Source organism: Neolamprologus brichardi, chromosome 6 (genome assembly GCF_056152115.1).
Source record: "Neolamprologus brichardi isolate AB-2024 chromosome 6, ASM5615211v1, whole genome shotgun sequence".
NCBI lineage: Eukaryota > Metazoa > Chordata > Actinopteri > Cichliformes > Cichlidae > Neolamprologus > Neolamprologus brichardi.
This window is the reverse complement of record NC_142109.1, coordinates 15,952,864-15,967,716: the sequence shown is the minus strand read 5'-3', so window position 1 is coordinate 15,967,716 and position 14,853 is coordinate 15,952,864. Positions and strand designations below refer to the sequence as shown.

The 14,853-nt window shown below is 38.5% G+C and overlaps 1 protein-coding gene across 1 annotated transcript; it reads left to right on the top strand.

Moving 5' to 3' along the window:
* Positions 1-730: 730 nt before the first annotated feature.
* mttp (microsomal triglyceride transfer protein) lies at positions 731-14,675 on the top strand. The gene is made up of 18 exons (XM_006787157.3): positions 731-1,025; positions 2,357-2,544; positions 2,708-2,851; positions 5,185-5,292; positions 5,382-5,498; positions 5,596-5,735; positions 5,817-5,967; positions 6,589-6,746; positions 6,846-7,014; positions 7,206-7,313; positions 7,447-7,659; positions 7,741-7,952; positions 8,062-8,159; positions 8,322-8,443; positions 8,528-8,755; positions 9,899-10,023; positions 12,891-13,061; positions 13,145-14,675. Exons 1-18 carry the CDS (start codon positions 965-967, stop codon positions 13,290-13,292), a joined length of 2,661 nt encoding a protein of 886 aa, XP_006787220.2. The 5' UTR covers positions 731-964; the 3' UTR covers positions 13,293-14,675.
* The last annotated feature ends 178 nt before the right edge of the window (positions 14,676-14,853 follow it).

Here is a 14,853-nt window from a genome sequence, read left to right as displayed (position 1 = left end):
TACATTATCTCACCACAACAACACATCTGCCTAGCTACAGGGATAGGACAACAAGGCTGTAAAATTAAAAGAAAAAAAACCCTTTACAGTTCAGGCTCTGCTAAGAAACAAACAGCCAAATAAACAGTAAATATCTAAACGGATCTCAGTTGAAACACAGTCTGGCCTACAGGAGCCAATTCCAATTGGTAGGTCCTTAATCAACAGCGGCTTTCATTAAACAGACTGAGTTTTGCAGCAATTAATGCATCTGCACGAAGGAAACTACACATGTACAGTTATATATCGCGGTAATAACCCACACACTAAATATTCGGGCCCACAGTAGAAATTTGCGTTTTTACAGCCCACACTGAGATGCTGTAATCTGAGCTACGGGGCTGGTTTCTCCGACAGACTGCCCATTTCCGCCAACCAAGACTCGACGACAAAGTCTCGACTGTTCACTGCAGATGAAATCAGGTGAAAGTTGTTTAACGCGAGGACCTCTCCCTCCCTCTCTCTCTATTAAACTTATTGTCGGGTTCATTCTGATATTTTCGCACTTTTATTTTTAAAGTAACTTTACTCTGCTGATCAGTCGAGGGGAATAACCTGGGGAGCTGAAATAAATCAGACGGCTTGTCTCACTTACTTGATGACTTGAGTCAATCAGATAACCCTGTCTCATTGATTAAGCCCTCGCGCAGACTCAGACGCTGCACCGCCGCATTAAAAAGGGGACACATGGCTGCATCTGTGGATAGCAGATGTTCCTGTCAAACCTGTGCTGCTGAGGTTAATGATTTGCTGGTTATCTCGTACTTAGTACTTGAGCGTGGAGTTTGGAGTCTGCCCTCCGCTCAGATAAAACAAAGCAGAAGAAGCTTGGAGCTGCTTTGCCTTTCCTTTTTTTGGCCCTGTGGTGCCACTTCATCCACTGACTGATTTTTAAATTCATCTGGCCGCTAAGAGAGGACGTACAATGCTGACTTTTGTTGTGTTCTTGATTTGTGCAGCCTTATCTGTCTCAGCTTCTGCCAAAGGTGAGTTGATGAGTCTTTCTGGGGGGACTTTGGGGATGTTTAGAGGAAAGCTGTCAGTTATAGCGAAGCCTGATTGAGTTTATTTGGGACTAGAAGATAGGTATCTTGATTTGTAGGAATTGGTCAGAACTCTGGCACTTTGCTGTTTTCTTGAGGCGTTTACAGAAAAGAAATGTTTGTTAGTTACTGATGGGCTTTCTAAGTTGTTCCTTGCTTCTTGCTTCTGAGACACTGAAACTTTCAAAGGCACAAATGAATGAATGCTGGCAGCAAAACTACCACCACATTCAATGTCAGTGGAGTTGCTTCCCATATAGTGCTGTTTGTTGAAATCACCAGCTGATAAGAGGTATAATATTACTGTTTTATATTACTGTGAAGCACTTTGTGGTTTTTATCCTGTGAAAAGTGCTATATAAATAAATTGATTTGATTTGATTTTAAAAGAGACATAACATAAAAGTGCGTAATATGTGCCATTTGTAATGATGACTGGCTTCAGATCTCTCTGAAATATCCTTTGAGGTTTCCCAGGGAACAAAAAGATCCACAAACTGATCAAATAGGCTTCAGGGTGCACAGTGACCCATGATGAAATCAAATACTGACACGTCAGTCTGTCTTCCCCTGTGGAGTAATCTCATAAAGGGTGTCACTAATAGAGCCCGGGAGAGAGTTTTATCTTCTCTCACTTGGAGCACACCCAGTTAAATGACCGCTGATTGAATCACAACAGCTCTACAAATGTACCCGCTATGCAGTCTGTCCATTTATAACAGGGAATTTGTTGCAAAATATATGTTTTTAATATGAACATGTTACTTTGATATAACTGGCAGTGTATGCGGCACCTCAGGTCATCTCAACATTGCTCTGAAGTTAAATTAAAAGCTCTAAACTTTCAAATCTGCACATCATTTCCTCTAAGTGTTTTAATAATCAGTCTAAAAGCTATTTATTTGATGGCCTTTAAAGTTTTCTACTAACCAGAAACTTTTCAAATGAACTAAATGACCAAATTATGTCTTAGACTTTCTACAAACCTGAGCTGTTGTGTTATTGATGTGATTTTCTGAGAAACACTATCAGCTTATCAGCAACTATTCCTCAAATGTAAGAATTTGGAGCCTCAATGATTTAACTACACACAGCTTTATTCTCTTAAAAATGACAAACACTTAATTTTTGAAGTGGTGGATTACTATTTCACTCTCATGATAATAATAGTAATCATAATCATAATAATGATGCATTGTCTGAGCTAAAAGTCTTTTCATAGATGATCGTAACCCGATGTTTGTTCACAAGCTGTGCTTCCTGTGTTTCTTCAGGTGCTGCTGCTGGACCCCGGCTGAACAACAACCAGCTGTACAAATTCAGCTACACCACTGAGGTTCTGGTAGACAGAGCCAGGGGGTCAAAAGAGGGCAGTGCTGGCTACAAGATCTCAAGTGATGTGAACGTTAACCTGGTTTGGAGAGATCAGAGCAACAAGGATGACCAGCTGATTCAACTGGCGGTATGTGGACTCGAATCTATGCTGAGAGAGGACATGATGAGATTATATCGTACATTAATTTAATGTTAACTCCAAATTCATTTGAATGAAAAGTCTTACTCGAGCTAGCTTGTTATAGAAAAAAGAAGCTTTTTGTTATAATTAATCAATCTCTCTTTAACAGATCTCAAATTTGAGGATAGAGCCTGTGTCGCCCAGATCAGAGAAAAAGAACATCCTACATGGATCCACAACCGAAAGTATTTTGGGAAAAAATAAACTAGCAGCTCTAACAAAGCCTTTCTTGGTGCATCTAAAAAATGGAAAGGTAAGAAAACCACTGTTGTACCTTCAAAGGAATCTCCGACCTAATGTAATTGTCAGCATTTTCGAAATGACAGTCATTATTTTCTTCTTCTCTTTTAAATGGAAGGCATGCTGGTATAGGTAGTAATAGAAAGTCAGTACTGTCATCAGAGAGTTAATGAGTGTACTTTCATTATACTGAAGTGATGATGCTGGCAGCGGAAATACCAGACAGATGTGTGCATGCATGTGCAAAGGTCAGCTGGTTTAAAGGGTCAATAAATGAATGAATGAATGATGGAGTCTGACTAAAAGAGGGACTTTGGGCTTAAAACTTTAATAATTATTTAATAATTATTTAATAATTAAATATAATAATTATTATATGGTCGGTTTCAAAGCTTTATACTTTAGACGAGCATGAAGCGTGATGAGACTGGTTGAACTTTCATGTTGGCAGTTTGTTAAAACAAATCTAATAAGACTTTGTAACCAGTTTTCATTCAATAATTGCCACATTTAACAATGTATTAAATGTATACATTGCAATGCAATACAGTATAATACAAAGACCTGCAATAACTTGTTTGAAGCAGTGTGTTCTACAGATAAGAGCACAACCTGCTAAAAAAGGGTTGAAAGTTAAATAAATGTCATTAAAATAAATTATACAAAATATATAAAAACTCTATGTGAATATAGAAAATCCTGACTACATAGAAAAATAGAAAAGCTAGACGATAATATAATTTAAAAAAATGATTTTTGTGTTTTTTTTCTATTTTTCAAATGTTTTGAATTTTGATTTGTTTTTAACACATTTTTAATATGTGAAAACTGAGACAATCAAAAATATAAAATTTGCAGAGAAAACAAAACAAATGTAACTATCTGGCATAATTATATTTGCTCTTTTCAATATGTTTTATATCTTTTTTTAACATTTTTAACTTTTACATTTTAAATTTTAATATTTTAAAATATGTTCATATTTATTTTTGGTTTTTTTGCTGATAATAATTTTTAACAACTCTTTTAACTTTTGATATTTTTTAACATATTTGTAATAATTTATTTTTTAAATTCTAGTACTTTTGCATTTTTCATCTTGAAAAAAATTACACTATTAACACATTAAAACCTTTTGAAGGAAAAAAGTGATGCAGTTATTTCTCACACCCAGTGTGTGGTGCAGTCAGTGAAGAGTTTTTTGTGTGTTGTTCATACTGGTTTCAGACATCGCCTTCACTGGTAGATATGGATGCCACACTTCATCCAAACATATTTAAATTTGTGTCTTGTACTGATCTGTGACTTCTGTAACAGGATTCAAGAAAGTCTCACACATTTTAGCTAAAATAGCATCTTAGATCCAGTTTGGAGAAAAGTTTTGAGTGTATGTGAAATACGATAGAAGAGTGTCTCCCTTGGTGTTGTTAGTTTATTTTTACCGATGGCAAGCTGTGGCAGGAAAAATACACAGAGTAGCAGTGGAGTGTCTATTTATGGTGGTCCTATCTGATATTGTGGTTGGGGGCCACGAATAAATTACATACTGTAAAGGAGACACTGTAGGGTGATGTAACTGGCTGATCTCTAAACTCATGACTGAGAGTCAAAGTCCATTATTGAGCCAAACTGAAGCCTCATTGGAGAAATTTGTGGTGTGATAAATTTAAATATATGGTCAGTCTGATCTAAATCATTTCAAGTCTGTTTACCAAAAAGCCTGAGAGTGATACAGCCGCATGATTCATAATATATCTGAGAGCACCATTTGCCATGTGTTGCATGTGTCTACAACATCAATAATACATTTGAGGTGATTTAAAAACACCCTGGATCTCTCAGTGTGCTCCTCAAAAAACTGACATGTTTCTTTTTCAATTGTTTCAACATACTCAACTCTTAAGTAACTTCCAGACTTCTAGTATGTTTGTTTGTGTTGAAAGTAGAAGTGTGATGTGTTATATATTTTAAACTAGAATGATTTGAAAATATATTATAACATTGCATTATACTATTTTTCCTTCAGGTCTTTTAATTATTTTATGTGCTAATGCTAAAGTCATTGTAAGTTTTTAACATTTTTTATCTGCACTTCAAAGAACAGCGCTAATGCCTGCACGTAATGCAAATAGTCCCTGATGTCACAACTATGCACACATGTTTCTGTACACGAGTGCGCAAAGGAAAACTGACACCTGTAAAGCCATTGTCAGTTGCAGCATGCACAAAACGGAAGGTTGTTTGCCTCAGTTGCTATTTTAACTGCTGGTGCAGTTTGATATGCATTGTTTGAGAGCATAAAATTCTGCTCTGACATGTTGCTTTCTTTTTACATCTACACTGTAGGCAAAAGCATTTTATTCCTACCGGTCAGAACCTGCAACAGTCAAGAATCTAAAACGAGGCCTGGCCAGCTTGCTGCAAGTGCAGCTCAGTACTGGGAAGGTTGTAGAGGTTAGTGACAAACTAATCATCATTTCACAATCATTTTTAACATACATCCATGTACGTTACTAATAAAAACAAGCTGTCTGTTTAAACAGAATGATGTGTCTGGGAGGTGTACTGTTGAGTACAAGGCAGTAAAAGGTCAAGTAACAAGAACCAAGAATCTAGAGACATGTAAGACAGAAGAGGCTGGATTTACCACTCACAGTAAGGTCAGTCAACATCCAGAACAGCTCCGACTCTAACCATACTAAACACTAACTTTTGCAAGCTGATTTCTGAAGTATTTCTGAATCCCGCCCCCTCCAGGTCCTGGGTGTGAGTAGGAAGTCCAGTTCTGTTACAGTGTTCACACTTGAAAATGGTTTCATCCGCTCAGCTGAGGCTGAAGAAACACACTCCCTGGCTGTTAATGCTCGCAGATCTGTTGCAGCTAAAGTCTTGTCCAGGTAAGTACCCTGACTGGGAATTCATCTGAGATTCCGTGTTTTATAACTGCACACTTCAATTTGTACTTCCTTCTATCCTAGGCAAAGCCTGAAATTGGTTGGTACAGAGGCAGGACCACTGGAGGCTGCCGGGAAAGATGCTGCTGTAGTTGTGAAGTCAATAGATGCCAAACTGGCAGCTGTTGGTATTGTGGCTGAGAAGGTCAAATCTGAGTGCAAAGGCTGCCCATCGGTGAGTAACTGTTTACTTACAAATCTTCGCTGTCACACAGCTTTGTTCTCATGGATGCTATAGTTGATGATGGCTGCTCCTCCGCAACCCTGGTTCTGCCAGAGGTTTCTTCCTGTCAAAAGGCAGTTATTCCTTCCTCTCCCCTTAGGGGAGTTGCCTGATTGTTGGGGATCCCTCCCTACTATAGAGATGTGTAGAATGCCTTCAGGCAACTGTTGTTTTGATTTGGTGCAATATACTGTAAATAAAATGTAATTGATCTTTTTTCGTTTCTTTTGTTATGGTATTATCACCCATGTATAGCTAACATAGCTTATCTGGCTCTGAGAATTAATTCGCTGTTATGTATTTCTATTCACATAAATAACATGTCAACATTTGTATTAACAGGACAGGGAAAGGTCTTGTACTTGTGTTTCCTCTCCAGGAGCACTTTTCATGCATTTAAACCTTGTTCTGAATAGGAAAAGTGGTTTCAAGTTGAGCTGTTCAAGTCATTAAAACAAAATGACTTGTAATAGTACAGTCTTGGTAAACAGATACAGTTTATTTTTGTACTTTGATTACTAAGTGAAGATGATCTGTGTTCTAATCCCCTCTCCCCTGTGTTCTACCTCTTAGCTTTTTGAACATTGGCAGGCTGTGAAGAAGCAGCTGGAGCCAGAGAGCCTGTCCAAAACCAGGGCTCCCCGGAGCTTCCTGGCCCTCATCCAGACCATTAGGAAGGCGCCCAAGGACGAGATCCTCAAAGTGCTGAGGAGTGCCAGCAAGACGTCTCTGTAAGTGAGAGCCCTGCTCCATATATATATATATATTTTATATTTTCTTATTTCCTCTTTACTGCTCTGCTCTGTTTAACCTCTTTCTGCTGGTATCAGACCTCAGGTTGTTGATGCTGTAACATCCTCCCAGACCTCTGAATCCCTGGATGCCATGCTTGAATTCCTTAACTTCACTGATGCCAAAGGTTTGGTTCTGCAGGAGAGGTTTCTCTATGCATGTGGCTTTGCTTCACATCCCAATGAGAGAATGCTCCAGGCCCTGCTGGTGAGTTAAAGAAAAGTTTAAGAATTTCTCCCACTTAGAAGGTATCGTAAGAAACTGGTGCCCTCTATGTAATAAGATAATAATGCAGGATTCACTCCCAGTTGGTTGTAAACAAAGAATAATTTTGCTTAAGTTACCTGCCAGCAGTCAGTGTTTTCAGCAAATTGTTATAAGGAACATTTTCCTTTCAGGATATTTCTAAAGGGAAGATCGGCAGTACTGACATCAAAGAATCTGTGGTGATCATTATGGGAGCCCTGGTCCACAAACTGTGTCAGAAAGGAGGCTGCAACTTACCTGTGAGTCATCTAAAGAAGAAGTGACACTGAACAAAGCCAGAAAGTGTACCCTACATACTGGAATATACTACAAATGCAATAAAAATGACCAACAGTTAACTGATGGCTTTTCTGCTTCATGTTTGTCCCTCAGATCGTGGAGCAGGTCAAGAAGATGATATTGAACGCTCCCGACAGCACAACGGTTGAGTCAGAGGTCCAGATGTACCTTTTGGCCCTAAAAAACTCTCTCCTGCCCGAGGCCATTCCTATTTTCACCAAATATGCAGAATCAGAAGTGGGAGCCTACAACACCATTGCCCTCACTGCCCTGCAGAGATACAATGTGAATCTCATGACCAGTGAGGTATGTATCGAATATTACTCTGTGGTTAAATAATTAGACACCAAAATACTTTCCTGCCAGCTAATCTTTTTTTTTTTTTAGGTCAAGCAAACAGTGAACAGGGTTTACCACCAGAATCGCCGCATCTATGAGAAAAATGTGAGAGCCGCCGCTGCTGACGTCATCCTCAATAGCAACCCCACATACATGGAGGTGAAGAATCTGCTTCTGTCCATCGGAAACTTGCCACATGAAATGAACAAGTACATGCTGTCAAAGATCCAGGACATCCTACGCTTCCAGATGCCTGCCAGGTGTGTTACAGGAAAATAACCTGTCTCTGCATCATAGCTCGAAAGGACTTGACAGTTATATGATGACGATATGTTAAAACTGTTAAATATGTTTCCCATTTTTTTTCAGCAAAGTGCTAGGGCAAGCTATGAAGGACATGATTTCTTGTAACTATAACCGCTTTGCAAAGGTTGGATCATCATCTGCATTTTCAGGATTCATGGCTCGTAAGTGACAAAAGAATGACATATTTTTTAATTGTGATGAAATATTAAAAGTAAGTCAGCTTAAAATTAAAAGATTGAAAATATCAATCTTTGACTATTTTTATAAGCAAACACAGTTACATGCATACTAACTGAGTATTTCTAATGTCTTGCTCCCTACAGAGTCCCCCGATCTGACCTCCACATACAGTTTGGACATCTTGTATTCAGGCTCTGGAATCCTCAGAAGAAGCAACATGAATATTTTTGGTGCTACTAATGAAGCAATGCTACATGGATTACAGGTGAACTTAAAGAGTTTCATAAAATCACTGAATCCTCAAAAATAGAGCGAATTACTGAAATAAATGGGAACATTTCTCTTCCAGGTGGCGATCGAGGCGCAGGGTCTGGAGACTCTGATTGCTGCCACACCTGATGAGGGGGAGGAAGACCTGGAGTCCTTTGCTGGGATGTCGGCTCTGCTTTTCGACATCCAGCTGCGTCCCGTCACCTTCTTCAAGGGTTACAGTGACCTCATGTCTAAAATGTTCTCCATGACCGGAGACCCCATCAATGTCGTGAAGGGTCTCATCCTGCTCTCGGATCATTCTGAGGTAAGATCCCAATCACAGTTATCAGCTGTTCCCAGAAGCCTTTCCACTCCTTAAAATACAGTGTCAGATTTGCAGATTGTAGTTCACGCTGTTCAAGGAAAAGCAGCACTGATCACAACTTAAAAACATACACGTGTACACTCTGTGTGAAGTCAGAAGTGCCGTCATTGTTGCTACATCAAGTTGCCACGTTGATGACTAAGAGTGCAATAAGCAGACTTTGACACTGGAGACGGAGGCTGAAGAGGCTTAACGTTGAAGTCAAACTTAGCGTAAATGTCAAGAAAGTATAGAGGAGGCATGGCAGAAAAAGCTCACATGAGTCATGCTGGGCAACACACGTCTTTTTCACTTGGTCAGATGCAACGAGTATGTGTACACAGACACAGAGAGGAACGGGTCACACTTAATAACTCCAGCTGTCAAGGTGAATGACGCAAGTGTGAGTAGGGTCTAAATGTGTGAAGCTGAAACAAGGATGAGGTATTGTGAAACAGGTGCTATTTTAAAAACAGTGCTTTTTTAAATTTTACTTTCATATGATGATACTCTATCCCTTTTGTATTGGCTTTTCGGTGGAAATACATGGAATCGATTCTGACTTCAGTGTATCCATAGAAAAGGGTTACTTCTGTGACTGTGACAAGCTCATTAGTTCCTACAAAAGCAGATTTAAATCTAGAATATTTCTGTGTATACAAAAGCTAAGTTGATCATTGTTATTTTCTATTTTGGACTGAATTCAGACATTGATCATTTTATTTTTTGTCAGCTTGTGAGTATTTATGTTGTCGACTTAATAAACTATTGTTAGTAGTGGAAGTGATTCATTCTCATTCATGACTGATATATAATTCAGTTATATAATTATATGTTTGTCAGAGTGTGATGAAGACTTAGAGTTAATATGGTCTGGTGTATTTTTTCTCATTTTCTGGCCTAATACACACAAAGAATAAATGTGATATTAAGTTTAAACTAGAAAAGAAGTTTCTTGTTTTCCTAGGGTTAATTTCCACATGCTTACAGCACTTAATATCGAGAAAGACTCACATTTCTTTCTTTCTTTTTCTTTTTTTGCAAACTATCTTAATTTCAATTAAGCATCCATTGTGGGATTTCTTCTTATTTGCTGTCTTTCAGGTCATCCAGCTCCAGTCTGGTCTGAAGGCAAGTGCGGAGTATCAAGGAGGTCTCGCCATTGACATTTCTGGAGGCATGGAGATCAGTCTGTGGTACAGAGAGTCCAAGACCAGTGTCAACAACAGGTACATCCCTAAAACATTGAAATAAACAACTTTTACCATTAAACAGTGTACAACACAGCGCAAAAAGCCTTTTGATAGACAGACAGTTCTTAGAAAACACTCTCTGCGACTGAACGTCAATTCTAAACCACATCCCTCCACTGCAAATAGATTTCTGTTGATGTTGGATTTACGTGAACTTTAGACAGTCTATAAGTGTTGTCTGATTCATTTGTTCCATCTGCACTTTGGATTTGCTCCAGTATTGTGCTTCACTCCTGTCTCACTGGTAGGGTTGTGTGGCTATGACATCAGGTCTGTCTGGTTCTCTATTTTAAAAACATTACAGTCAATGCACAACAGTAACTGCACACCATCAGGTCGATATCAGTTAGCTGTCGGCATCCGGTGATGAAAGAGTAATGCTAAAGATTTTTAATATTCATATGTGCTCATGTCCTGTATCTAGAATGTTTAAACTTGAGTCCCAGAGCTGGTTAATTAATTTATTAAGTGATTAAAGAGAAGCTTCAGAATGATTCACTGTGATGATGATGTTAGAAACAATGCCTTGGTTTGTAGACCATTGTTTGAAGGGGTGTTCGCAACTTGAAGTTGGACTTCAGGACTGTTTGTGTGCAGGGGAATGGCAGAGGCAGGTGAATGGATCAGCATAGCTGTACCTCTTCCACTCTGATAATAGAGTGGCAGACTATCTATAGAAGCAGAACAAACCACATTGGTATCTCACCATGTCTACATGAGCAAAGTTTTGACTATTTAGTGCTCAGGCATTAGGGTAGACATTGGGATTGGACTTATGTATGTACCTTTCCCTCTGTGAGTGTCTTCTTAACTGAAACTTGCTTGACTTCTGTTCACTTTATCCTCATTCATGTGATAAACCCTACCAAGAAGTAGGCTTATACTGGTGGTATCACCAGTACGTTGATAGCATATTAGAAGGAGAAGCAGATTATAGTCAGTGGTGGTTCTATAGTCTGTTCACAGGGTTCACCTCCAACAAGCATTCATCACCACTGTGTTATAAATAATCTGACATGAAGAAAACAATTCTTACTTGACTGTGACGTGTCATGGCCAACAGAGGAGGCAAATGTAACGAACTTTAGTGTCAAAGTAGAGAAAAGAAAATATTGAGATGCGAGTTATATAATAAAAGCACCGCTGCCAAACAGTAAATGATAGACTAGACAGCTTTTAGTTATTTAGCATTATATTTAATTATCAGCTACACTCACCAGGTTTTGCTATTTTTTCATTCTCAGAAGGTTAACTGCTTTTTTTTTTTTACTGAGTGGCTTTCCTCGCTGTCATTAGGTTTGTTTAAACAGAATCATGCACTCCACTTGCAGTGGGAGGGAGTGGAGTCAGGTGGGGCCCCCAGTAAATTAGGTCAGGTCTCTCCTACTGTCACTGCAAACTTTGCACATACATATGCAACTACTGTGGTTTAAAGTTTGCCATTCCATGGAGTGGGGCACCAAGAGTTTTCCTGCCCCGCCTTATGACACTGAAATTTTATGTTGCAAAATGTATTTTTTTTCCTTAATTTTTCTACAAGGAAAATATTTTCCAATGCAGAGAAGAGGTTTACACAGAAATCATTGCACATGCACTACCAGTAAAAAGTTTGGACACATGTTCTCATTTAATGGTTTTTCTTTATTTTCATGACTATTTACATTGTAGATTCTCACTGAATGCATCAAATCTATGAAGGAACACATATGAAATTATGTAGTAAACATATTTGCACATCATCCCAAACCATCTTGACTGAGTTAAGGTCAGGTGACTGTGGAGGACAGACCATCTGGCGCAGCACTTCATCACTCTCCTTCTTGGTCAAGTAGCCCTTACACAGCCTGGAGGTGTGTTTGGCATCATTGTCCTTTTGAAAAATAAATGATGGTCCAACTAAGTGCAAACCGGATGGCATGTCTCTGCAGGATGCTGTGGTAGCCATGCTGATTCAGTGTGCCTTCAATTTTGAATAAATCCCCAACAATGTCACCAGCAAAGCACCCCTACACCATCACACCTTCTCCTCTATGCTTCATGGTGGGAATCTTATATCTAGAGACGATCCGTTCACCTTTTCTGCATCGCACAAATACTCACCAGACCAAAGCACAGATTTCAAAAGTCTAATGTCCATTCCTTGTGTTTCTTAGCCCAAACAAATCTGTTCTACTTGTTGCTTTGCCTTAGTAGTGGTTTCTTAACAGCTATTTGATCATAAAACCCTGACTCCTCTGAACAGCTGATGTAGAGATGGGGTGCAGTGACTGCGCCTGAGGACACATTCAAAGTTTTGGCAATTTTCTGGACTGACTGGCCTTCAGTTCTTAAAGTAATGATGGACTGTCATTTCTCTTTACTTAGCTGATTGGTTCTTGCCATAATATGAATTCTAAAAGTTGTCAAATTGGGACAATCAGCTGTATACCAACCTGACTTCTGCACAACACAACTAATTGTCCCAACCCCATTAAGAAGGCAAGAAACTCCACAAATGAACAAGGCACACCTGTGAAGTGAAAACATTTCAGGTGACTACATCCTGAAGCTCACTGAGAGAAGGCCAAGGGTTTGCAGTGCTTTCAACAAAGCAGGGGGTGGCTATTTTCAGGATCTAAAATATTAAACACATTTAGAGTTATTTATATTTTTTCCTTTGCTACATAATTCTATATATCTTGTTTCATATATTTGATGTCTTCAGTATGTATCTACAATGTAGAAAGTAGTAAAAAAAAAAAGTGCATCCAAACTTTTGAGTGTATTCCAACTTCAGACCTACAGAGCCAAGAGTCCCAGTATTGTCTATTTAACACATTGTTTTGATTTGGCTGTGTTTTCAGAGCAGCATTAGTAGTCACTGGCAACGTTACTGTGGACATGGACTTTTTAAGAGCTGGTGTGGAGGTCAGCTTTGATACAGAAGCATCACTGGACTTCATCACCACTGTCCAGTTCTCAGAATACCCCTTCCTGGTGTGCCTGCAGATGGACAAATCTACCTTCCCAGTCAGGTACTAAATAAAAAAAAAATGTTGCCATCTTTGAATAATCTCTTATATTACTTAACTTTTTATTTGTAATGCTCTTCCTTCAGTGAATACCTGACCAAGTATGAGAGCCTGCCATCAGGGAAGAGTGTTGTATCTCGCAAAGGCAGAAAGACACTCGTTCCTGGTTCCGAGTTCCCTCTTCACCAGGAGAACTCGAACATGTGCAAGAGGGTTTTCGACTCCAACTGGTAGAAAAGAAACCGTCGGTTTTCCACACGTCCAAGTGCTTCACTGCATTCAGGGACAGCAGCCACACCTCTGGTGTGACAAAGCAGGTTGTGAAAAAGCAGTAAAAGACCATAAGAAAAGAAAAGTGGTGCATTTTTTTTTATTATTAACAACACATGCAATGTTTACATTCCTGTGAGTATTTAAGTAATTGTAATTCAAGCTTTTGTTTCCAATCAGGGATCCTTTCTTTGTGTTTTTATGGATTTATTTGAAAATATATTTATGATGGGCACATACAAGATGTATGTTTTATATGATGTGAAATACTCAGCATGAATAGTGCCACTGTAATCTTCTCCAACACAGTTACAGCAAAGAGAAACATGTAAATATCAGACTTCAGAGTGCAGTTTAACTCAGAACACATGTGCTCTTTTCCCTAACCAATTCTTCCTCTTTCTTTTTTTTTTTTTTTTTTTTTTAATTAAATGTATTTTAAAGAGGAGTAGTTTATTGTTTTACATCACTGTATAACCCTTGACAAGCTTGAAATCACTTCAGGGTAATGTTCTCAATTAATTCAGTCTTTTACAATCTTGTTGAAGATTTAAGTTGCTCCTACAAAGTTAACAGATTTGTTAGCCTTGTCATTACTTCATGAATTATCAGATGAAAACTGAATCCATAAAAGTGAATCCATTACCATTTATTTTTTTGTATAGGAATATAATTGGTGTTTTTCTGAAAATGTTTGGGTACAACATGAACTTGATTCCAGGTTAAGGAAATATAGCGACATGTTAAAGTCGCTATATTTGTCAATTTACCCCATGAAAGCGATTGAATGTATGCATGTACAGTGCTGCGCAAACATTTTAGAGACAAAAATAAACTCAGGATGCTTCTAAAAACTATTTCATGTTTTAATTTTTGTCCTTATGTTCATGGAAAGTAACACAAATAGAAATAAATTAGGATTGTCTTGTGATGTGATTGCACCAATTACAACACCCGGCAACATGTTGGTGGATTCGGTTAGGATGCTTTGTTTGAATTTGGCTTTCAACTAGATCTTAGTCACACACCTGCAAAGTTTTGTGATGGAGTCAAGTTGAAATCACCATCTAAAATAATATTGCAACTTTGTCATAAATTAACCTTAGCTTCCTTGAGTATTTGGCAAGTATGTAGTTCCAGGTATCTTGGAGAACAAGCAGCAGTTAGTGAATTTAAGTTGTCTTCTGTTTCTTTACGCTATCCAATACTGACTCAGAGTTCAAGACGTTAATCTGTATTCAAAATCCAGTGCTCTTTGGGAGCTGTAACATCTGCAGCACTCCCAGTTTTCTGTTTCTGTGGTTGCTTCAGAATAAATGTGGGACTGCTTCATTTCCTCTGTTGGTACTGCATGATAAATAAAAATCTAACTTACACAAAATATGGCTAAATTTGATAAAGACCCTCAAGTAACATCACCTACTTATATTTTCAGAAAGCCTACATGTTAACACCACTGAGCTTGCATAACAAAAACCGAGCTCAGTACTGACTGTTCTCCTCATCATTACAAACATGAAGACAA